At 39.7% G+C, this 25,195-nt stretch overlaps 1 protein-coding gene across 2 annotated transcripts in view; it reads left to right on the plus strand.

Annotated features, from left to right (window-relative positions):
* SIN3A (SIN3 transcription regulator family member A) overlaps positions 1-25,195 on the plus strand; it is a 64,315-nt gene that overhangs the window by 15,108 nt on the left and 24,012 nt on the right. For both annotated transcript variants that reach the window (XM_006866470.1, XM_006866469.1), the window contains exons 2-11: positions 5,098-5,319; positions 8,918-9,094; positions 14,591-14,697; positions 15,457-15,739; positions 17,300-17,551; positions 18,536-18,688; positions 18,825-18,983; positions 20,678-20,767; positions 23,944-24,062; positions 24,660-24,870. In XM_006866470.1, the coding sequence (XP_006866532.1) occupies positions 5,131-5,319; positions 8,918-9,094; positions 14,591-14,697; positions 15,457-15,739; positions 17,300-17,551; positions 18,536-18,688; positions 18,825-18,983; positions 20,678-20,767; positions 23,944-24,062; positions 24,660-24,870 (1,740 nt within the window). In that variant the 5' untranslated portion in view covers positions 5,098-5,130. The remainder of the gene's footprint in view (positions 1-5,097; positions 5,320-8,917; positions 9,095-14,590; positions 14,698-15,456; positions 15,740-17,299; positions 17,552-18,535; positions 18,689-18,824; positions 18,984-20,677; positions 20,768-23,943; positions 24,063-24,659; positions 24,871-25,195) is intronic.

Raw genomic sequence — 25,195 nt, forward strand, 5'->3', positions numbered from 1 at the left:
TATAAGTAATATGAAGTCTAAATAAAGTCTCTTTTATTCTAGAATATGAGGGGGCTTCAAAAAGTTTGTGGGAAATGTAATTTAAAGATAATGGAATTTTTGCACAAATTTGCAAATGTAAATTTGCAGATGTAAATCCAAATGGGGATTTTTGGACAGAATTTGAAATAGAGACTGTATTATTGTGGCCAGTTGCACTAAGTTTACGTATTTACATTCATTTAATGCACTGCACTTGTGGTGTGGCACCGTAGGATCAGCACTAGACTGCAAGCCACAAGGTCAACAGTTCAAATCCACTAGCTGCTCCTCCGAAACCCTATGCAGGGTCTCTATGAGTCGGAATCACCTTGTCGGCACCTAACAACAAAACAAAGAATTGAAAAGTTTCTTTGCTACTATAGAGAAACTTTCTGTTTTCATAATTATGTGAACTGATCAGTACACATTCTATATGGTTTTATGTGATGCTTGTTATAATCCCAGTAAGATGGGATAACTTCAGAGGGTTTTTAATTACATAAAGAAAGAAAGGAACTTTAAAAACTTGTCAGATTCGTGATAGTATCAGTATACAACTAGAGGCACTAAAGTTCATTTTCAAAAGAAAATACTGCAGTTTAGTTGTCGTAAAAGCCTACAAAATAGGACACCTTTGGAATGTTTGTGTTCCACATAGACTATTACTTTGAGCTTGTATTGCCTAAAATAATTGTATTGTCTCCCTTTATACCAACTATTTGTGAAAATTTAATTGAAAAGATTCTTTAAAGTTGAATTTTATATTTGGATTTCAATAATCATAGAGAAAAGTCTGGATTTCAAGGAAGCCAAATTTTTATTGTTGATTCTAGAGACATTTTAGATTGAAGAACTAGTGGAGCTTTGTATTATTCCAAATGAATTTGCTTTTACCTGTCCTAAAATTTGCCTGAAATGTGTTGATACTGATGTAAGCTCCCAAGTCTGAAACAGTTGGAAACCATAGTGGCAGGTGAAAATTATGTTAGCTGAAACAGGGCTTTAAAAGTAGCTTTATGTGAAGACTCTGTGTCTCCATCATTTGGCACTTGAATACTTATAGTATGAAATTACACTGTGCCCCTACAAATGAAATAATATAGTCTGTCCAGTGTTCCTACTCCAGATTGCTTATGTAGTATAAAAAAAAAAGAATCTGGCTTCTTGCACCTTTGGCCATGACCTTGAGCAAGTCATTTGATTTCTTTTAGTATACGTTTCCCTTATAAATAGGAGAACGCCCATCTAACAGAATTGCTAAGAATAGTTATCTCAGCTGATAGCTGTTCTGTATGGAAGATTGGTTATTGGAGGTTGGACATCCTGTCTGTTCTGTTCTACACATAGTTCCTGAGCTTCTACAGATGGTATTTATGGAATGAATGAGTTGGTAAAGATTGCAAAGAGCTGTTTGTTATCTCTAAGACTTAAGTTATATAATATTTGAATTTCATGATGTATATATTCCTCTTATGTCCTAATTCATCCCGTTTTCCCCAAGACATAACTGACTGCTTCTCCCTCGAGCTTTCTCCAGTGTACATATCTCTACTCCGCTCTGAATTTATAGTACTTACTGGTACCACTTGCAAACTGGTTTATAGTGTTAGCTTTTCCTCCCAAGATTTCATTAGGAAAAATTTCAAATTGTCAGAATTTTATAGTGAACACCTACTTAGATTTTTTTGAAGTTTTTATTGTAAATTGAGTGATAGTTTACATAGGAGAACATGGGTTTTACACTCATTGTTTCATTGCAATGATTTCAGTCCCCTCCGTGCATCATCATTCAAGAGTATTTGCTTCTATTCCCTCTGTTTTTGTTGTGTTTTTTTTTTTGCTGGGGGAGATGTACACAAAACACTCAGGAATATATAATCATTTAAACAATTAAAGGGCACATTCTGCAAGCCTGCCTCCTGGCTGCCAGCACTCAGCCTTTCCCTTTCCACAAGTCTGGAGTCCTCAGCTGCTCTCTCACTCAGTCTCTGGTGTCGCTGCTTCTCTGGATAGGGTCCCACATTTCCACTCGTACTCTTCGCCTTCATGGTCCTAGGGTCCTCTATTCCTGGATTGTAAAATTAACTACTCCCTTTTGGTTACAAAACTTCTTCTACCTTTACAGTTCCCATCACTTAGATTTTTAAGTTAACACGTTTACAATACTTGGCTTTATCATGTATCTATCCATCCTTCCACCCATTCGTTTGAACTGCTTAATGTATTTCGAAGTGTCACAGACTGTAGTGTGCTTTCCCCTAAGCATTTCAACATGAATATCATTAGCTAGAATTTAGTATTTGTTTATGGCTTCTTTTTTTTTTTTTAACTTTTAATGTAAAATGTACATGTGAGGATACGTCGAAAAGTTTTGCTATAAAACCGTAGAAACCTTTATTAAAAAATCAGAATCTGAGACTTGTTTCTCAACATATCCTCCATCTAGGTTTATGCATTTCTGAAGGCATTGTTTGCATATTGCTCACTCTTCCCACAAAGAATTCTGTGCTCTTCAAGGTATGGCAATTTTAGCATACTCAAGGGACTTGTGTTCCTTTTCAAAGTTCTTTGATTTGTCAGAACAAAAATAAGTTTGAATGTGTAAGATGAGGGCTCTAGGGTGGATCAGGTAACGTTTTCGAACAAAACTCTCCTGGGACAGCCCTTGCTAATCTTGAAGAATGAGCAGGTGTGTTGTCATAGTGGCACTTCTTTAACATAGGCCCCCATGTTTGCGTTGTGTCTTTTGAGGAAATCTGCCAAGATTACCCCTTTGGAGTTCCCAAAACAGTCACCGTAACTTTCTGAGCTGACCTCTCTGCCTTAAATAACCAGCATTAAGGTGCCTTAAAAAAAAAAAAAGAAGTCCATCCAAGACAGTGGCTTACGAAGGGGATCTGCTGATTAAATAAATGTCCTCGTTAGGCACTGTTCTGATTGGACCTTATTTTGAAAGGCACCGTAATGAGAGAAATTATCTGCAGCCATCTACTGATCACAGATGTGCTTAAACACATTTTGTTTGAAGTGATGAACCGGAACCATAGTAGTAAGTGTATAAGTCTTAAGTGAACTTTGTGTGTTTATATATATATATATATATATATAGGAGCTCTGGTAGCGTAGTGGTTACGAATCGGGCTGCGAACCTTAAGGTCAGCGGTTCGAAACTACCAGCCGCTCCGCGGGAGAAAGATGAGGCTTTCTACTCCCGTAAAGATTTACACCCTCGGAAACCCTGTACAGGGTCGCTATGGGTCGGAACCGACTCGAAGGTACTTAACAACAACAGGTAGTAATAGTATATCTTGGGCCCTGCTGTGAAACTGTAGGATAAGCACTGGACTGGTAATTGCAAGGTCGGCAGTTCCAACCCACCAGGTGCTCTCAGAAACCCTCTTCAGGGTTTTTATGAGTTGGAATCAATTTGATGGCGCACAACAACAGCAGTGTTTCTTGAAACACTTATCTTGCATGGTAACCTTTTTGATTGCTACGTAATTTTCTATAAGACTGTGCTAAGTTCATTTAGCTATCAAAGGACCCTATTGTTGTTAAGTGCCGGTCAAGTTGATTCCGACCCATAGCAACCCTGTATTGTATAAAGGACCTTCCCTAGAGGACAGAGTAAAACTGCCCCAAGATGTCAATTTGAGAACGAAAGTGGCCCAGACCCAAGCCATGTCATCGTCAATAAACTCCTGCATTTATGCATCAGACTGCCAAGCTCACCAGCTGCTCCTCGGAAACCCTATATAGGGTCGCTATGGGTTGGAATCAACTCGGCACTTAACAACAAGAGCAACATAATGCATTTGAAAGTTGGACAGTGACTAAGGAAGAGTGTAGAAGAATTGATCCATTTGAGTTGTACTGTTGGAGAAGAATATTGCAAATACCATGGACTTCCAGAAGAATAAACAAATCTGCATTGGCAGAAGCACAGCCATAATGCTTCTTAGAATTGAGGATGGCAAGACTTTGTCTCACCTACTTTGAACATGTTGTCAGGAGCCAGTTCCTGGAGAAGGACATCTTATTTTGCTGTAGAGGGTTAGTGAAAAAGAGGAAGACCCTCAGTGAGCTGGATTGGCACAGTGGTTCCAACAGTGAGTTCAAAACCCAGGACCCATTGTGAAGATACTACAGGGCTGGACAGTGTTTTGTTCTGTTGGATATCGTCTCAAAGTTGACGTAGTGTAGTGGTAGACCATCAGCTTTACACATGAAAGAGCCCCAGTTTGAAACTGGGTGAAAACAGACGACGTCCACAAATCACATTAAGGAGCCCTGGTGGTACATTGAAGTAACTGTTAGCCTGTGATAGTAGTTTAAAGGAGCCCTGGCGGCACAATGGTAAGCACTCAGCTGCTAACGAAAAGATCAAAGGTTTGAACCCACCAGTGGTGATCTGCTTTCGTAAAGATCACAGCTAGAAAACCTTGTGGGCTAGTTCTACTCTGTCATCTGGGGTCATGCTATGAGTGGAAAGTGCCTCCACAGTCCCCAAGAACAACGGGGTAACCTGATCTCCTTTTGTAGATCAGGAAACTAGACAAAGGTTATAAAGTTTAGAATTTGAGTTAGGACTAGAATCCAGGTCTTGATAGGTATCTGATCTTCATCAGTAAATATTTTAAGTCCTCTTCACTTTCAGCAAGCAAGGTTGTATCGTCTGCATCTCGTAGGTTGTTAAGGAGTCTTCCTCCAATCCTGATGCCACGTTTGCCTTCATATTTACTGAGTTTTTTGGATTATTTACTCGATGGCACCTAACAACAGCTGTATCTGAGAAAGGAGCTCTGGTAGCATAATGGTTATGAATTGGGCTGCTAACCTCAAGGTCAGCAGTTCGAAACCACAAGCTGTTCCAGGGGAGAAAGATGAGGTGTTCTGCTCTCGTAAAGATTTACAGCCTTGGAAACCCTGTACAGGGTCACTATGAGTCGGAACCGACTCCACGGTACTTAACAACAACAGGTAGTTAAACTTATACTTGAGTGGACTGATCCTAAGCTGTACACATCATATTAGAGTAGGAATTGATTTCGATGCCATTGTGTTTGGTTCTTACAGGTTTCGTAGTGCATCCCTGAGCATGAGCGCAGAATGAAGCGGCGTTTGGATGAGCAGGAGTCACCGGTATATACGGCCCAGCAACGTCGGCTTCCTGGCAGCACAGAGGCTTTTCCTCATCAGCACCGCGTGCTTGCCCCTGCCCCTCCTGTGTATGAAGCAGTGTCTGACAACATGCAGTCAGCCACAGGGATTCAGTACTCTGTGACACCCAGCTATCAGGTAAGATGCAGCCAACCAAATTGATAAGGGGAGGGGAGGAGGGATAGTGATTCCATCCAATCAAATATTTTAAATATTGGATTGCTGTTGTTGTTGTTAAGTGCCGTCGAGTCAGTTCCAACCCAGAGCGACCCTGTATAGGGTTTCCAGGGAGCATCTGGTGAGCTAAATGGGGTATGTGTAAGGTATTGACAAAATGACAAAAACAGCATACACTTACTATACATCCAGCACACAGGTTAAGAAAAAAAGGCAAGAATGTCATCGTAACCTCTAACGTTTACCGTGTGCCCTCCTTGATCCCTGTGGTGCTCCTTCCTCTCAGAGGCAGCTGCTAATTAGAACTTTGTGTTAATCATTCTCTTTTATTATTTTTGTTTATATGTCATGAACAATGGTATTGTTTAATTTGTGTGTCACTGAACTTTTACATAAGTGTTGTCTAATTTCTTCTTTGGTTCATTTTGTTTTTATTCAGTGTTGTTCTTAGACTTACTCATATTTTTATATTTTTATGTGTAGCTGTAATTAAGTAATTTCCACTCTGGTATAAATTATATGAACATACTTTTCATTCTCTTGTTGTTGGATGGTGTATACTTTTGCTATTACAGAGGTGCTGCCGTGAACATTCAGCGGTGACAGTCAACAGCAGGATAAGCTGAAGCAGAATGTAAATCAACACATTACTTCATTTAACAATATACAACTTTTTTAATTTTCTGAAATTTATTAAAAAAAAAGGCAGTTGAATTAAGCAGAATGCTTCTGTCAAGAGTGATGTTACATTCCACTTGAACAAGGACCCTTATTGTAGACCACTCAGGTTTGAGGACACATGAGGAAGAGTTTCCTGATCATCTGGAGGAAGGATTGCTACATCTTAGCATGTACCCATCTCAATTTTAGTTGTGTTAAGTACTGTTGAGTCAGTTCTGACTCATTGTGACCCTGTGTATTGTTTACAAAGAGCAGCTAGTGGGTTTGAACTACCAACCTTATGGGTAGCCTACAGAATTTTAGTAGGTGATACCAAATGGTTTTCTAAGTTGTACTAAATTTTAGTCCTCTCCGCATTATATAAAATGATTCCTATGTCCCACATCCTGACCAACACTGATCTGTCTTGTCTGCATATTCTGTTTTGTGGAAATGGAAGAAATTTGCCTGTTGTTGTTGTTATTGCTTATAAAATACTGAGTTTTGATTTAAGGTGATGGAAAAATCACATTTATCAAGGGCAGGGACTATTGTAAGTGCTGTCGGAAAGTTGTACGCCTTTGTACAAAAAGCCGAATTGGCAAAACTGTGAACACATTGACAGAAACAAACGAGTGGTTACTGAGACTGCCTCTGTGCACACTCAATACTGCAACTGTATTGTCCTTAAGGGTTTCATCCATAGTGTTCCGCTCTAGGTCATTGTGAATCATGTATTATTTAACTGGCCTGGAGATACCTTCTTCAGCCTAACTTGATGGTGGTGGTGGTGGTAAGTGCTAGCAAGTCAGTTCGATTCATAGCAACCCTGTATAGGGCTTCCAAGTGGTGACTGGTGGGTTTGAACCGCTGACCTACAGTGGCACTCCATAACCCCTAAGCTGGCATGTTGCTGATGAGTGCCATCAAGTTGTTCCGACCCTTAGCAACCCTGTTGGATTTTCATGTAGTGGCTCGTAAGCTTAAACTGCCAACCTTGAGGTTCAAACTGACTTTGAAGTCCAGTGCATTAACCCACAGCTCCATACCAGGAGTCTTGGTATAGTGACTTTAAAAATACATGACTGGTATTTGGAGTGTAAATTAGTGTAATCATTCTTCACAGCAATTTGGCAGTTCACATCAAATTCTTTAGTTACCTTTTGACTTCGCAGTTCCCTTTATAGGAATTTATTCTAAGGAAACAATCGAGTAAAGTAGGAAGTGGTGATTTATTTATTGTCACACTTCCTGAGGCGTCCCCATTGAAACGGTATCATACTTTGCTATTGGGCGGGCGTAGTGACAGGCAGCTTTTTCTCTGTGGGTGGTTACTTTTATTATCTGAACAGGTTGACAACTGTTTCGTATACTTGGGGTAGTTACATCTTTAATGTCCATATAAAACCAGCTATGTCAAATATTTACAAACTTTAATTCGTATAAAAACCTGTCAAACCATACATGTTAGAATACAGCAGCTCAGAATTACAACCCTTCTTGCAAGATATATAGTAGAGCTTCTAGAATTATCTTAAGTAGCTTTCCTTTTGCTCCTAATGTGTTGTATTGTTTCCATGAGTTTATAAATTTTCTATTTCTTCTCAGGATAGTAGTTCTAAACTATTCTCTTAAGTTGTGGTACCTCTTACTTTGCTTGTTGTTGTGAAGTGCCATCAAGTTGGTTCTGACCCATAATGACCCTGTATAGGATTTCCAAGGAGCCCCTGGTGAACTTGAACTGCCGACCTTGCGGTTCAAACAGCTTTGCAGTCTGGCACATTAACCCACAGCACCACACCAGGACTCCTTTGCTTACAGGAGGAAAAATTCATTTTGTTTGGTTTCCTTATTTGAAAGTTAAATCATGTTAAAATACATGCATCTGTAACATTGCTATTTGAAGTGTGGCTAGTCTATATACTTAATTTAATCTGTGATAACACAAATTGAGTATTTAGAAACTTTTGTAGCAATTCCATCTAATAGAATTGAATAACTGAAGTTATAAGCTTATCTTTCCCCCCTACTTTCAACAATAGCTTTTTTTGAGATATAATTCATATGCCTTATAACTTGCCCATTTAAAGTATAGGAGTCAGTGATTGTTTTTTTTTAATATAGTCACAGATCTATGACACCATCAGCACAGTCAATTTTAGAACATTTTCATCACCTCAAGAAGAAATCCTGTGTGCTCAAGCTGTCATCATCCCTCAATACTCCCATGCCTTAAGCAACTGCTAACCTACTTTCTGTCTATAGATTTCCCTCTTCTGTCCTTCCGTATGAATGGAATCATATAACATGTGGCTTGATGCTGCTAAGTGCTGGCGAGTCAGTTCCACTTCATAAATTTCCAAGGAGGAGCTAGTGGGCTTGAACTGCCAACCTTGTAGTTAGACCGATGATTATCCTACGGTGCCACTCCAGGACTCCATGATGCATTAGAGTTTTTTTTTAAACTCTTGTGGATTTTGTTGTTGAGCATATACACAGCAAAACATATACCAAATTCTGTAGCTTCTACGTGTACCGTTTATTGACACTGATAACATTCTTTGTGCAACCATTCTCACCTCCTTTTCTGAATTGCTTTCCCCATTTATATAAACATACTGCTCTCCCTAAAGTTCTTATTTAAACTTTCAAGTAAGATTTTAAAAAAGAAAAATGTTACTTACCAAAGATTGCTTAAGAAGCACATTCACCTGTGTACTTTTTAATAGCTGCAAAGAATTCTTATTATGTGGATAGACTACAATTTATTGCATCCCATTTTGTGCATTTTGTTTTTTGGGTTTTTTTTTTTTTTTTTTTTCATTTATGTCTCTTTCTCGGACAGCTTTGGGGGAAATGTGTAAGCCTTGACATTTCTGTGTGTGTTTTGTCTACCTAGGTTTCGGCTGTACCACAGAGCTCCGGCAGTCATGGGCCCACCATAGCAGCAGTTCACAGCAGCCATCATCACGCCACAGCTGTGCAGCCCCATGGTGGCCAGGTGGTCCAAAGTCATGCTCATCCCACCCCACCTGTTGCACCAGTGCAAGGACAGCAGCAGTTTCAGAGGCTCAAGGTGCTCTGCAGCTCCTTTTCTTCAGTCATTTTGTTTTTATCTGAGTGGGAAACATTGACTTCTGCTTATTTAGTGGCGCTCTTACAATTTTCAACATTTAGAGTAAATGATTGCATCACAAGAAGTTTTACCTTCGTTTTGTTTTGAAGCCTGTTTATATTTCTATTTTTAGCACCAATGTCGACTCCAGAGGAGAACACTTATACACTCAAGAAATGTTTGAGGAATGTATGAATGCGTGGTTTTCAAACATATCGGGATTGAGGGACTGTTTTCATACAAAGTTACCCTTAAAGTTCATTATTTTGGATGCCTCCTTTTGAACTCTTATCTCTTAGCATAAGGTTTTATCGAACGCATACATAATAGACAACAGGCCCAGTAACATACTTTACAGTGTACTCTTTTTATTGTTCGTGGATAGCTTAGCTGGCATCTTCAAGTCCATTCTTAGTAAGACACATGCTCCTTTTAAAGTTTGGGGGAAACTATCATTGTGAATGAAGAGTCAGTGTTTTCATCTGTTCTGCTGAGTTTGTGCCGTATCTTTTCAGTGCTTTGAAAATTCATGAGACATCTGTGGAGAAGTGAAGCTTGTGTTCCCAGCTAACCTTGTCTCTCTCCTTACTTGAGAGTTACTTTTCTAAATGTGTAATTGTTGAAGCAAGTGTTCCATATTTCAACTTTTCTAATTTTACATTTATATAAAATTTGAAATTGAATATAGGAAATACAAATTAAAGAACTAGAAAAAGATACGATGGTAGAGTTTAATTTAGGTATATCAGACTAATTATATCGAGTTGCTTGAAGGCAGGAATGAATAATACCCTCTTGAAGGAATTTGAAGGATACATCCCTGTGCAGCAAATATTTCAGTCTTCTGTTCTCCCTCATTGAGTTCTAAGGAACTTGTTTATTGTTGGCCTACGGAAGTTAAAATGCTGCATAAATAGCATAAAGTATGCCAAACCCAAATCATGTAATTTTATAAAAATTACTCTCAGTAAACTGAGAGCATAATCTTTAAAGAGACTACAAATTATTCCAGCCTAAAACTTCATTCTGGACTGTCTTTGGGATAATTTGTATAAGCCCTTTTGCTGTTTTCCATCCAGTGTTACTACTATGCTTATACAGTGGTGGCTGTGTGCCAAAATGTATTACTGTTAATGACTTAACACTGTACCAAATCCTGAAAATACTTTTAAAATTTGCTGTGATGTGACTTAATTCCACATTAGTAGTGTATTCAACAGTTAATACCTTAATGTTACAAAAGATCTTTATAAATTTGCTATTAAACTTCCAAAAAATATTTTTCAGCCACCTTTATGAAAACACACCACCTATTTTACTCAGTTTCCTCACAGGAGTCTTGGGTAGATGTATATGGATTGTACTTTGTTTTATAGAAACTGGCAAAACAGCAAGGAAGGGCTATGAAGTCCGATTTTAGAACAGGCAGAGTTTGCATTCTTTGTTCCTTTAGTTAGTTGCAAGCTCTTGAATGTGTTTCCTCAACACAGTGACTTGGAGCAGCGTTTCCTTTTTAACGAGGAGAGTAAAAGGATTTCTTATGCCTCCGTGAAATTTAATTCAATATTACCATATTATTTGTCATATTTGGATCCGTCTTAAAATGCTTTGTAAACATTTAAATCAGCATTAATCCATTTGCTAAATTCTTTATTTAAAAATATTCAGTAGGAATGCTTAGGTTATTTCAAGCATCAAATTGTCTATACTTTTCTTTCTGTCTTTGGCAGGTTGATGACAAGGAAGATTTGAATAATTTGAGGCATACCTGGTGTGTTGTAGTTTTATTGGTTGAATGCCAGCACCGTAGGTGTTAGGCACATGTTTAGCAAGTTCTCTTGAGAGTAGCTTGTGTTGATCTCCCTAACAAGATTCAGGAATGAAGGCGCTTGATAACATAACATGGCTGTTAACATGATCAGGACAATTCATCAGCAGAGTCTTCACATTGTCCTCAAATGCCCACCTTAATTCTGGTGGTGGTAGTGGTGTGCCGGTGAGTCGCTTCCGACTGACAGCATCCCTGTAAAGCCTCATTTTTCACCCGTGGAGCAACTGGTAGATTCAAACTTCTGACCTTCTGGTTAGCAACCCAGTGTGCAACCAGGGCTCCTACTTAAAGTCTGTAGCTACTGAATTACTAGTTCCAAGTTGTCATTTTAAAGTTCTGTTTCTTAGAATTCTATACATGCTTTTATAGAAAGTTGTATTGTACTGTAGGTAATGGGAGAATTTCCTCACGATTCTTAGATGCTGGTATCTCATTTATAATGTGGGTGTCATGCTGGATTTTTTAAGCATAGCAGTATTTTATAACTAATGGTTAAACAGTGGTTCACTATGACTATCAAGTACCTTTTGTTCCACACATATATATAACATTCCTTTCCTTTGGGTTCCTGTAATTTTTGTTCTTGTTAAAAAATTAATGTATTTTGTCACTCCACTCGTTTCCACAGAAATGGTCATGTTATTTGTAAAGTATAGGAAAACCAACCATCAAAGGGGAATGGGTATTGATCAAGTACGCAATCTATGTTCTAGCAAATGAAACACACTTGATTAACCTTTGCCATAATGACCTTTGGGCAACTCTTTAAATACCACTTAGTGGTTTATTTAAACTTAACATGTTATATTTCATAATATAACAGTGTTGTTGTTAAGTGTTATTTTTAACTTTTTATTGTGAATTGAGTAAAGGCTTACAGAGCAGATCATCAATTTCACATTCCACAAATCATCTACCTTGCTTCATTATATGGTTGCAATCCCCTCCAGGCACCACCAGTTACCAGCGTTTACCTTTATTCACCCCTCTCTGTCTCCCATTACCCCATCTTTCTCTTCAGTTGTATGTTACCTGCCTCATCACCCATGTCAACGCGTGTCTTACTTTGTATAACTTTTAAAGTACATTATGTATCTGTCCCAAAATTGTTGTTTTTGTTAAGTGCTGTCCAGTCGATTCTGACCCATAGCGACGCTGTATAGGGTTTCCAAGGAGAAGCTGGTAAGCTTGAACCACCAACCTTGTAGTTCAAATAACTTTGCAGTCTGACATATTAGCCCAAAGTTGTTTGAACTGCAAGGTTGGTAGTTCAAGCTTACCAGCTTCTCCTTGGAAACCCTATACAGGGTTCCAAAGTAGAAGAGATAAAAAGCTTGTGGAAAAAAATGGCATGAAAAGATAATTTTGAAAGTGAAAAAATGAAAAGGAATTTTTTTGTGAACTTTTTGAAGCCTCCTCATATATAGGCACCATCAAGTGGGCATTTCTGTTGAATGTCTCAAGGTAGCTAAAAATTGAGTTGTTCAAATCAAACTCATAATAACTTTCTAGCTGTTCAACGTGTTCCTTTTGTGTGGTGGGTTACCGGGAATGAAGGCTAGAAGTCTGGTTATAGGGGGAAGGTCTTTGTCTTGTCTGTTTCCACTTGGTAGTAGCAGTGATCCTTGGAAGTTTTCCTGGTCTTGTAGACTCATCTGTTTCCATCATCTTTAGAATAGTGTCTGTCTTCTCCCCAGTTCCTTCTGTGCCTGATCTGCTCTTTATGGCTCATAAGTGATTTTTAGGACAAACCCTTGGCTGATGATGGTTCAATAACATAACAGAGAAACCCACTAGCAAATGGGGTTACATTCATTAGCATAAACCTATTTAGGTAGTCAGTTCCTGATTCATAACAACCTCATGTGAGTTGCATAATAAATGATATATGACCATAAAAATTAATGATAACCATAGTTACATTTACTTGGGGGCAGGGGGCACCAAACTACAATAACCATTCAAAAGGAATATTAGTAATGTGGAGAGACTGACAGCAGGGATACCAGTTGGGACTTGGGAATTGGTTCCAGTTGACCTCCGTGCTTTCTTAATTGGGGGAGCCCTGCAAGTACAGTGGTTAAGTATTCAATTGCTAACTTAGAGGTTGGTGGTTTGAACCCACCTCACAGGACAAAGCTATGGTTGGTCTGCTTTCGTCAGGATTACAGCCTTGGCGACCTTGTGGGGCCGTTGGACTCTGTCCTATAGGGTTGCTGTGTGTGAGTCAGAATTGACTCACGATGGGTTGCAGTTTAATTTTTATAGAGGTAGCCATATCTGTCTTCCTCATAGCTGCTGGTGAGTTTCAACTTTTCGGTTAGCATACAAGTGTTTTAACAACTCTGCCACCAGAGTACCTTTCCACAGGTGTGTTGGTAAGTGCTGTCGAGTTGGTACCAGTCATAGTGATCCTATATCGAGTTTCCAAAGAGTGGCTGGTGAGTTTGAACCACCCTTTGTGCTTCACACCAGGACTCCTTTGCACAGGTACAGGGGTTAGGATTTCCAGCACAGTTACTGGGTGTCACAATTCAATCTATAACACTTTCTTAAAAGCGTTTGACTTTATCCAGTTGTCTCTCTTTCTTTGGCCGCTGTATGTAATTCAGGGTTCTATTGGAGTCCTAAGGAGCTCTGGTAGTGCAGTGGTTACGAATCAGTGTGCGAACCTTAAGGTCAGCTTCGAAACTACCAGCTGCTCTGCAGGAGAACAAGGAGGCTTTCTGCTTCTATAAAGATTTACAGCCTTGGAAACCCTGTCGCTATGGTTCAGAACCAACTCAACGGCACATAACCACCACCACCACCCCATTGGAGTTCTGGAGTGACACTGTGGGTCAATGTTCTGGACTGCAGATTTGGTTTGAACCTCAAGGTTGGTGGTTCAAACTCACCAGCTGCTCCTCAGAAACCCTATTACAGAGTTGCTGTGGGTCAGAACTGACTCGATGGCACTTAACAACAAACACTTGTTCTCACAGGAATTACCCCTATAGCATAATTAGTCTCCCTACCGCCTTCCAATCCGCCCTACCCTTTGGCCAATTCCTTCCCAACATCCCAGCCAAATTGAGTATACTGAAATGCAGATGACAAAATCTAAATTGATTTTAACAAGATTTACAAGGCCTTTCAGGCTCTAGATCCTGCTTCCTCTCTTTTCTCATATATTGCCACTCTTCCTACTGCCTGCCTCTCTAATCCTCCACCACAAATCCTCTAGCCAAACTAAGCTGTCTTCAGTTTTCCAAATGTACCAGATGGTGTCCTGTGTGGGATTTTACCCAGGCTTGTTCCTCTGACGCTCTTCACAGGTCTTCACTTTTGCTAGCTTGTACTCATCCTTAGATCTTAGTTTAGACCTCTTCTAGGCAAGTCTTTTGTAATAGAGTGCCCTCCCTGTGTGTCTTTGGCGTTCAGGATTACCTACTTTCTCTACCGTGTTGCAATTCCCTACTAGATGTGAATGAACCTCTGCACAGCAGACACTGGCTTATTATAATCTTTATGTGTATTATTTCTGTTGCATTTACTCTCTTTTTATTTTTACTTATATAATATGTTTATTGATCATTCCTGGTTTCTTTGCTTTTTTATAATCTTGAGGTTTATCCTTGTCTCAGGTGGAGGATGCGTTATCCTATCTTGACCAGGTGAAGCTGCAATTTGGTAGTCAGCCTCAGGTCTATAATGATTTCCTCGACATCATGAAGGAATTTAAATCTCAGAGGTAAATAACATACATGGGTGTAGTTTGGCTTTGTGTTTGGTGTGTTGATTTGGGCAGCGGGGGAGGATATGACTTATTTTTATCTGCTAAAAGACAAAGGATGGCCCATTAATTTTTAGAGTCACACCTTTATTTTATGTATTGCTTTATTGATTGAAGTGACAGGAACTAGCCCTTTGCTTTCTCTTAGTGCATGCTTTCTGTCATGGAAGTAGCATTGGTAATGATGTAGACTATTTAACTTCTGAATGAATTTAAGATACGCTGGTATTTTTGGCATAGTCCACAAATATAGGAGAGCAACTTGTATGAGCAGTGTAGACACACCCAGTAAATAATTTACACACGTGTTTCAAAGCTTGAACGTGGCTTGGGAAATACAACTTTCGGTTTACTATCTGAATATCTGTCTGACAGAACTGTTAGCATGGATGTGTCTTCTGTTCAAAATTGTGACCAAGCCTCACTGATTTAAAGTTAAATGGCTTTTGAATTTTAGAATTCTTTATGTGTTGTTAATAGTAGTTTTTTTTTTAAGTTTTTATTGTGAATTCAGTGACAGTTTACATGGGAGAAAATCAGTTTTATATTTAGGTTTCATTGCAGTGATTACAATCTCTTGTTAATAGTATTTTATGTCTATTGATTTGTATTGATTTTTTTTGTTATGAGAACCTAGTGGAAAGTGAATGTTTTTCTTTGTAGGGTTTCTCTCAAGCATGCCATCCGTTTTCTTTTTCTTTTGTTCTGATTTATCAGCATTGACACTCCGGGAGTGATCAGTCGGGTGTCCCAGCTATTCAAAGGCCATCCTGACCTGATCATGGGCTTCAACACGTTCTTGCCCCCTGGCTACAAAATTGAGGTGCAAACCAATGACATGGTGAATGTCACAACTCCTGGCCAGGTTCATCAGATCCCCACCCATGGCATCCAGCCTCAGCCTCAGCCACCATCCCAACATCCTTCCCAGCCTTCAGCCCAGTCAGCCCCAGCTCCTGCTCAGCCTGCTCCTCAGCCCCCACCTGCAAAAGTCAGCAAGGTGAGCACTTGGAAAGTTTTGCATCATGTGACTTGCATCCCTAGAAAGTTTTGCATCATGTGACTTGCATCTCTTAGACATTTTCCCTTCATAATAATACTTGGATAGATACACAAGTTACAATGATTTCACTAGTGTTGATGCAGTTGACTCACATAGCTATAAAATACTTCACGTTTACACACCAAATAGTCATATATCTGACTACTAGGTGTAAAGTTTGCAGTTCAAATCCACACATAGGTGAAGTCAGGTCTTAAAAATCTGCTTTAGAAAAATCACAGCCTCGAAAGCCTGTGAAACACAGTTCTCAGCACACGTGGGGTTTCCATGAGTCAAAATCACTCGACTACAACTAACAACAACCATTTAAATTAACACAACAATCTGTAAGGATCTTTATGCCCCAAATTTCTACTTAGTGAACCAGTGAGTCTCCAAACAGTTGTGACTCTGGCAACAATGGTCCTCTTGTCATGATCAAATTAGGCTGCTGCCCACATGTTCATCATCTTACAAACTTTATTCCCTTTGCCAGGTTAGGTCAGAGCAAGCCGACAGAAGATCCAGTTGATAATGGTGATGATCATTGTAGCGTTTAGTCTAGAACTGCACTGTCCCAGGGTGGTAGCCACCAGCCAGCCTCCTATGATATGACTGTGTCTAAATGAATTAAAATAATCCAGATTTTTATTTGCTGTAGCCACATGTCAAGAGCTCCAAACCACGTATGACTAATGCCTATCGATCATACCATAAAACTCCACTGCTCTCGAGTCGATTTAGACTCATAGTGATATGCTGTATAGGATTTCTCAGGCTGTAAATCTTGATGGAATCAAAAAGCCTCATATTTCTCCCTTGGTGGGTTTGAACTGCCTACCTTGTAGTTAGAAGTTCAGTTCTTACCCTTTAGTGCCACCTGGGCTCCTAGTGCCTATCTTACAGGACAGTGCAAATAAAGAACATTTCTATCATATAAGAGTCCTAAGGAACCCTATTATCACTGTCAGATAAGCATTAGACTGCTGGTCCACAAGGTCAGCAGTAAGAGCCCACCAGCCATTTCAAGAGAGAAGGATGAGGCTTTCCTATGCCTTAAAAGATTTGTAGCCTCAGAAACCCGATATGGGTCACTAGAAATCAGAATCAACTCCTTGGCAGTGAGTGAGAAGAGAGACCCATATAGCCGTGGTCTAGAAGACTCTCTATGTGAAATTATGCAGCAGTTGAGGTGATACCTTTTTTGACTTTAAATTCTGAGGTAGAATGAGTTCCTTTCTATTTGTGCCTGTTGAGTTAATGAACTTAAAAATTATATATGTCTCTAGTTTTGTGGTTTTATGTAGAAAATTTTAAACTAAAGTATTTGTAGTAAAATGTTTGAGCCCTTCAGATCTCTCACTACTTCCCAGTAATGATTTGCATTGATGTAAAATGACCTAGCATGAATAAACAAAGGATGTAAGTTAATCAGAAATGTTATTTCTCCTTAATTTGCCGTTTCTTTCCTATGTCAACCTTTCTGTGTTCCTGAGAAAACTTTTTTTTTTTTTAAAGCCTTCCCAACTACAAGCACATACTCCAGCCAGTCAGCAGACTCCCCCACTCCCACCATATGCATCGCCACGTTCTCCACCAGTCCAACCTCACACACCAGTGACAATCTCGTTGGGAACGGCCCCGTCCTTGCAGAACAATCAGCCTGTGGAGTTTAATCATGCCATCAACTATGTTAATAAGATCAAGAACAGGTTCCAGGGTCAGCCAGATATCTATAAAGCATTTCTGGAGATTTTGCACACATATCAGGTAAGTGGCTTTGCCCTTTGCAGCCTCATTTAACCAGTTCACCCTCTAAGGGCCTGTTTCAAGAAGAACCTGAAGAACCCTTGGGTGGTGTTGACTAATCCTTACTGGAAGTTAATCAACTAGAAAATACAGTGACTGTATAGAAGGCCCATTTGACTTGCCTGACATAATTGCCCTGCAGCAAACAACCAGTCAGGATTTTTAAAGTTACTACCTGTGAAACGAAAGCTTGTTTATCTGGGAAATTTGGAGGGCAAGTTGAATTGTATAGTATAGTTAATCTACAGTTGTTGTTTTGTTATGTGCCGTGGAGTCAGTTCCGACTCATAGTGACCCTGTACAGGGTTTCCGAGGCTGTAAATTTCTTTACGGGAGCAGAAAGTCTCATCTTTCTCCCGAGGAACAGCTGGTAGTTTCGAACGCTGACCGTGAGATTAACAGCCCGATTTGTAACCACCACACTACCAGAGCTCCTTGATCTACACTGGAAGGAGATATTTCTCTAATGCTTGGTGTTTTATTGGTTGGGAGTTGTCCATGGGCATTTACTGTCACTATCCTAGTTTTTAACAGAATTATCAGTCACCATCTTCTTTCTACTCCTTTCTCAATTTAAATGCCGGCAGTCAAACAGGTGCTAAGAATAAGAACACAGACTGTTTTTAAGTGCAGCCTAATATATAACAGGATATCAGGGTGGCTCTAGGATAAGCATGGGACTGTGAACCACAAGGTGCAACATTTGAGTGCACCAGTTGCTCCACAGGAGAGAGATGAGACTTTCTACTCCCACAAATATTTTTTAAAAACCAAAAAGCCTCGGAAATCCTATAGAGGGTCACACTATGAGCTGGAAGCAACTCCAGAGCACAACAGCATCAATACTTAACATCCAGAGCTCCAATCAGAAAGTATACAAGGGGGGAGTAGTTCAAAACAGTGGCACACTAATATGATCTCTTTGCATTTGTAATTTTCTATCAGAAAGAGCAGCGAAATGCCAAGGAAGCTGGAGGAAACTACACTCCAGCATTGACTGAGCAGGAGGTGTATGCCCAGGTAGCTCGTCTCTTTAAAAATCAGGAAGATCTGCTTTCAGAGTTTGGACAGTTCCTACCAGATGCCAACAGCTCCGTGGTAAGTTCTGTGTACAAAAATTACACTGTTTTAAGATTGTTACCGTCTTAGGAAGCTGGAATCAGAAGCAGACTTTTCCTAGATGATACTTCTTGCTTTGATAAGAGCATTAATCTCTTTCATGTGTCTTAATCAGCTTTTAAGCAAAACAACTGCTGAGAAGGTTGACTCTGTGAGAAATGACCATGGAGGCACTGTGAAGAAGCCCCAACTGAACAACAAGCCGCAGAGACCCAGCCAGAACGGCTGCCAGATCCGCCGGCACTCGGGAACAGGAACTACCCCTCCGGTTAAAGTGAGAAATTAGCCGTGTTTGTCCATTTTGGTGGACAGGACTCTGGGGATAATGATTTGTTCTTATCTAAAACATGCTGACAGTTGGATTGTGGATATTTGGAGTGAGTTAGTATATGTCACGTAATGTTAGTGCAAAGCTGCTTATCTGGCTTTGCAAAGGAATGTTAGAGTGACGTTAATTGCTTGGATTACTGTTACCTTTTCAGTTCTTACTGGTTTTCTTTTTCGTTATTAGCTGTCATCTCTTTTTTCTTGTTGTTGCTAAGAGTTTTCAAGACATAAGCTTTCCCTCATCTGATTTGATGTGCTAAGAAAGATTGAGTTTGGTGTGTTTCAGAAATAAGTCAGTGGTCTCTTGAGGTCCTCTTGCATTATCTTTGTTCGAGTGGCCCCTTCTGCCCAGGGTTTTTATTGAGTTGCCAGTTCTTATCTGAATCATGTCACTGCCTAAGGCAGGACTGTTAGGCTGCAGCAGAGGGAGGCCTTAAACTCCTGTTAGTGCCCTGTCTCGTGACATTTATCTTCCAGCAAACACTGATGATCTTCTTGTCAAAAATTTGCTGTCATCTTCTTTGATATAGTGCGGCTGTGATAGGGAAGCACAAGGTGCAAGGATTGAAGACTGCTTTGGTGCATTCCAAAGGAATACGTAATGTGGAAGAGATAGGTGTGTCTGCAGAATTTAATTAAAGATAGCAAAACCAAGTGAAATGAAATAAATAGCTGGTGAAGAAGTAAATAGCTACAAAGACCGACGTGTTAGGTGTTACTGGCACTTCTGAAAGACCCTACTTTTTAGGGTTTGTGTTGTAATGGTTTCTCCTTTTGAAATCACATTGGACCTGGTAATGGTTTATATTTCTTTGCTTTAGTAGTAAGGATCTGCTCAGTGTATATGCTCCACTCTTGAATTGGTTTCCTCCACATTTAGTTACCCACAGGTGGAAACATTATATTAGGTGCAGACAATGCCCCACCTTCTTTCTCCTCAGGCTTGTGTAAGCAGAGGCTATGGCTCCTAAGAGAGTTTACGTGGGGATTCGAAAGGTAAGGGTACTGCCTCTTACAGTGCTTGTGCCTCTCTTCATAGATAGTTGAGAAGTGTTTTGTTTTGTTTTGAAGTAAATTCTTGTTTGACAGGGTTATGTCATGGTTTGTTAGTTTCCTTTAAAAGAGTAATCTTAAGATTAGTCTGAATGGATTTGCTGACAAGACAGGAAACAATTTCTTCTGTTAGGAAACTATAAACTGTTTTTATCGTCTCTGAAAAAGTTTCATTGAATTATGGGTAAAAACTTTAACACTCTTTGTACCCACTCCAGGTAGTGTGCTCCAGCTCTCTTTACAAATCCTTTTCTATCTCTCACAGCTAGGGACACAGAGCAGTAGCGTAAGATTCCAGAGGCAATTGTCTTTGACCCCTGGAAAAAGTAAGGAAGGGTATTCACTCTAAAAGTTTATCATCAGCAATGCAGCGAGCATTTCTGTTGTTAACAAAGGAGGAGGAATAGACTGGTGGAGAAAGAAACCGACTGGCAAGCTGCGGTAGAGAAGAAGTGTTGGAAGCTGAGTTAGTGACTTAGATTCTCTCATTTGTTCCAAATGGGCAGTGATGGAACCACTGAACACAGATGAAAGTAAAATAGTTGAAATGTCCAATCTGAAGTTTTTATATTTTTCCTTTTTTTGTAGAAGAAACCCAAATTGCTCAATCTGAAGGACTCCTCTATTGCAGACGCCAGCAAGCATGGTGTAGGAACTGAATCTTTATTTTTTGATAAGGTGAGTAATGAGAGAATTTGATTTTATGTTGGCTATTAATATCAAAAGAAAATCACTTCCACCCCTGAGAATGTTTTGTTTTAGGGGCATCAAATGGATTAGGATTTTCTACTTTTTAGCATAGTTTTCAAATTGCTAAACTAGAGAAATGGCTGCATTCTGTATTGGCTTGAGAGGTAGTTTGTGGCAAGATGTGACATTTTTCATAGTGGAAGAAAGCATGTCTTCTCCTCCCCCCCCAAAACACACACACACACACACACACACACGTGTACTGGTCCTCTGGAACACACGTGTACTGGTCCTCTGGAAAGATGATTGGAGCGCCCTCTTGTAAATACATAGGTCTATAATGGGGGGAGTCCTGGCGTGGTGCTGTGGGTTAATGCGCCAGACTTCAAGGCCGTTTGAACTGCAAGGTCAGTGGTTCAAGCTCACCAGCTGTTCCTTGGAAACCCTATACAGGATCGCTGTGGGTCGGAACCGACTCGATGGCACTTAACAACAACAACAATACAATGGGGAAGTGACACTGGACTGATCAGTGGGCTGCTAACCCCAGGGTCAGTGGTTCAAACCCACCAACCCCTCATCTGGAGTAAGTGTAAGGCTGTCTGCTCCCTTAAAGATTAAGAGTCTCAGAAACTAAGAAGCAGTTCTACTCTGTCCTGTATTGGGTGGCTGTGAGTCAGAATCAAATCGACAGTTGGTTTGGACAATGGAGAATGTTAGTTCCTATACCAGTTGTTAGAAACTTAAAATGATTTGTAATCTTCACTTTTGTGATCAATCATTTGTGGTATTTACAGATAGGGTTCATGAGGATTCTGATTTAATCTTATGGTTCCAAAGCTCCCCCAGGTGATTCTAATGAGCCACCAGAGTTGAGACTACTGGTGCGAACTGTGTTGGGTTGATTTTCCTCCTATGTCAGAAGTCAGCTTGGTGATTAACAGACTACTTTCAAGAGGGTAGCTGACAACTGTTTGAGTTTCTTATAAAAACATGAACCAGCCTGGATTGATATAGTGGTAATTTACTCTTGTGTGTGTGTGCTTCTGGGTTTTTGCAGAAGGACAAATAATGATAACTCTGCTCCCTGGCTCTAACATGAACCTTTACTAAGGGCTGCCTTGCTGTATTTTAAGACAAATGTATTGAGTCAAGATCACAATCATCAAACAGCAAGGAGAAGTAGAGGATGGGCACTGTTACAGTTTAAAGAAGAATTAAAAACTGTGTTTGCCAAATACAATGGCAGACCTTATTTGGATGCTGATTTTAAAAATGGATTTTTTAAAGATAGTTATTAGATAGTAGAATATCTGAACATAAGACTCAATATTGTTGTTATTAAGTGCCACTGAGTCGGTTCCAACTCATAGCAACCCTGTATAGGGTTTCCAAGGAGTGGCAGATGAGTTTGAACAGCTGACCTTGAGGTCAAGTACTTATCCTATGGCGTCACATCAGTACTACAATTAGATCCTATTAGGGAGGTTTTTTAAAAAAATAAGTTAATATTTTAGGAGTGACAATGGTTTTTTGTTTGTTTTTAAGTACTTACTTACTAGAGATACATACTGAAGTATGTATATGAATCACCTTCAAAAAGTTCATGGAAAAATTCAACTGATATATAATGGAATTTTCTGATGAACTTTTTGAACCCCTCTTTGTTGATGAAATGTTTGGGATTTGCTTTAAAATTCAGTAGAAAAATTGGGTAGAGATGAAGCAGAATTTACTGTACACTGATCATTGAGGCTGGGTGAGTACAGGGAATTCATTGCACTTTAACTTTTGTGTATATTTAAAAGCTAATAAAAGTAAATAAATTTAGTGTGTTGTGGTAAAGTACATCGTTAGCTAAGAAGTATATATGGCAATATCTAGAATAAGCAAATATTGAGAGAGAGACAAAAGTTCATTAGTGGTTACGAGGCACTGGTGGGGCAATAGTACGAGTTATGTATGCTTAATGTACGGAGGTTCTGTTTGGGGGGATCAAAACCAGTTGGAAATGGGAAGTGGTGATGGTGGTTATTGCTAAGTGCTGTGTAACAATAACCATCGATTCCGACTCAGCAACCCCCTAGGTAAGGTTGTTGTTGTTAAGTACCGTGGAGTCGGTTCCGACTCATAGTGACTCTGCACAGGCTTTCCGAGGCTGTAAATCTTTATGGGAGCAGAACGCCTCATCTTTCTCCCTCAGAACCGCTGGTAGTTTCGAACTGCTGATCTTGAGGTTAGGAGCCCAACTCTTAACCGTCTTTGTGGAAGCGTAAAGCCTCATTTTCCACATAAAGATTGGTGGGCTCATACAGCTGATCTTGTGGTGGTTTGTGGAACTGCAGCTCTAGATTATTCATCTATCTGGGCTAGTTTTGCTTGTGCCTTTGAACATTTAAATTTTTTTGAATATTAAAATGCTCAATATTACAAATGGAGGAAGGAAAAGATCCTTATCAGGGAACAGAAAATACCATATTTTTAAAAATATTCAAGATGGCCAGAGTTTGGAAACATTGTTAACCAAGATTCTTGCTGTAAATATTTATTAAGAGAGGGAGCAAAGCCGTGGGTAACTCTGATATGTTCTGGAGAATAAACGTAAAGTAAAAGTTTTATCTACTCTGGAATCTCATTTTAAAAGTTTTTAGTACAGAAAATTTTAAACATATATAAAATTTAAAATAATAGTAGTATGATCCCTCATTCAACTTGAGCCCTTACCAACACTTAGTCAGTATATTTGGCAGGGAGCACTGTTGCGCTATAGGATAAGCATTAGAAGATTAACTACAAGGTTAGTGGTTTGAGTCCACCGGCTGCTCCTCAGGAGAAAGATGAAGTTTTCTGCTCCCACAAAGGTTTACAAGCCTCAGAAACCCTGTACACGCTCGCAGTACCTAGTGAACTGTACTTTACAACAAGCCAGTATACTTGATCATCTTTACTCCCTCCCACCCACCCAGATGATTTAGAGACAAATACTTTAATGGTTTTCTCTTTAAAATAACTCTTTTCCCCCCTCTAATACATGATCATTATCACAATAAAAATTTTTCCATTGATTCCTTAATATCCTCAAACCTGTGTCAAATTGCCCCAGTTTTGTTATGCATTGTCTCTTGATTTCTGCACTTAACTCACTTTTTGGTTATCTCCGGAAGGTCCGGAAGGCTCTGCGGAGTGCAGAGGCCTATGAAAACTTCCTGCGCTGTCTTGTTATCTTTAACCAGGAGGTGATCTCTCGGGCTGAACTGGTACAGCTAGTCTCTCCCTTCCTTGGGTAAGTGAAATAAGGGGATTAGTCCTAATACAGAGGCAAGATAATTATCACTGGATTGTTGTATGTTTGAGAAGCAAAGGAAATGTAATTGTAGTGGTTCCATTGACTCAGAAGTATCAGTGGCAAAAGAGACCTCCTAGGAATTTTCTAATCCAACGTTATAAAAGAAAAAATCGAAGTGGGGGAGTTAAGTATGTGTTGCCGAATATTTAGGACTGGCGCTAGTCTCTTAATCTGTTGCCCAGTGCTTCATGTATCCCAGGGTTCTAGAATCTTGACTATGTTTCACAACCTAAGAATTAACGGAACACTAAAGCACAGTGTTCTTGATCAGAAGAACGACTGATATTGCAACTTTTCCATCGCTACTGTAATGGATCTGAGAGCATTCTGTAAGCAAAGGGGAAATTGAATGGTGGTCAGGAATGGTGGTCAGGAATGACGCTTTGAACTGCTTTAGCAGGAAATAATAGTTGTCACTGAAATTTGCTCCTAATAGGTTCTGACCTAACACCAAGTGAGCGTGGGTGGGGTTGGGGGGCGGTTGGTGGTGGTGAGGGTTCTAATTGCTTACCAGGTTTTGGTTTGGTTCTTCAGGAAATTCCCGGAACTGTTTAATTGGTTTAAAAATTTTTTGGGCTATAAGGAGTCTGTACATCTGGAAACCTTTCCAAAGGAACGAGCCACAGAGGGCATTGCCATGGAGATAGATTATGCCTCCTGTAAACGGTTGGGCTCCAGCTATCGAGCCCTACCAAAGAGTTACCAGCAGCCCAAGTGTACAGGACGGACCCCTCTCTGTAAAGAGGTAAGGCCTTCCCTAGCAAGAATCACTCCTGAATCCTCCATGTCCTCCAAATGGTAGCAGTACTAGGGATGTAGAACTTAATGAATGAGGACATTGAGACTTCCTGTTCTGTCTTTTAAGAAGAAAATGTCACTTTATTTTAATGAACCTTTTTCTTACCAATAGCCTTTTGCCTTTTGTAAACTTGCTGAACTGGAAACTTACAGAGTAATACAAGGTGGCTTCAAAAAGTTTGCAGAAAATTTGAAAAGATAATGGGATTTTCCTGCAACCTTTTTGAAGCCCCGTCACATTAACTACAGCGTAATGCTTATATAACAATGTT

Source organism: Chrysochloris asiatica, unplaced genomic scaffold, assembly GCF_000296735.1.
Source record: "Chrysochloris asiatica unplaced genomic scaffold, ChrAsi1.0 scaffold00092, whole genome shotgun sequence".
NCBI lineage: Eukaryota > Metazoa > Chordata > Mammalia > Afrosoricida > Chrysochloridae > Chrysochloris > Chrysochloris asiatica.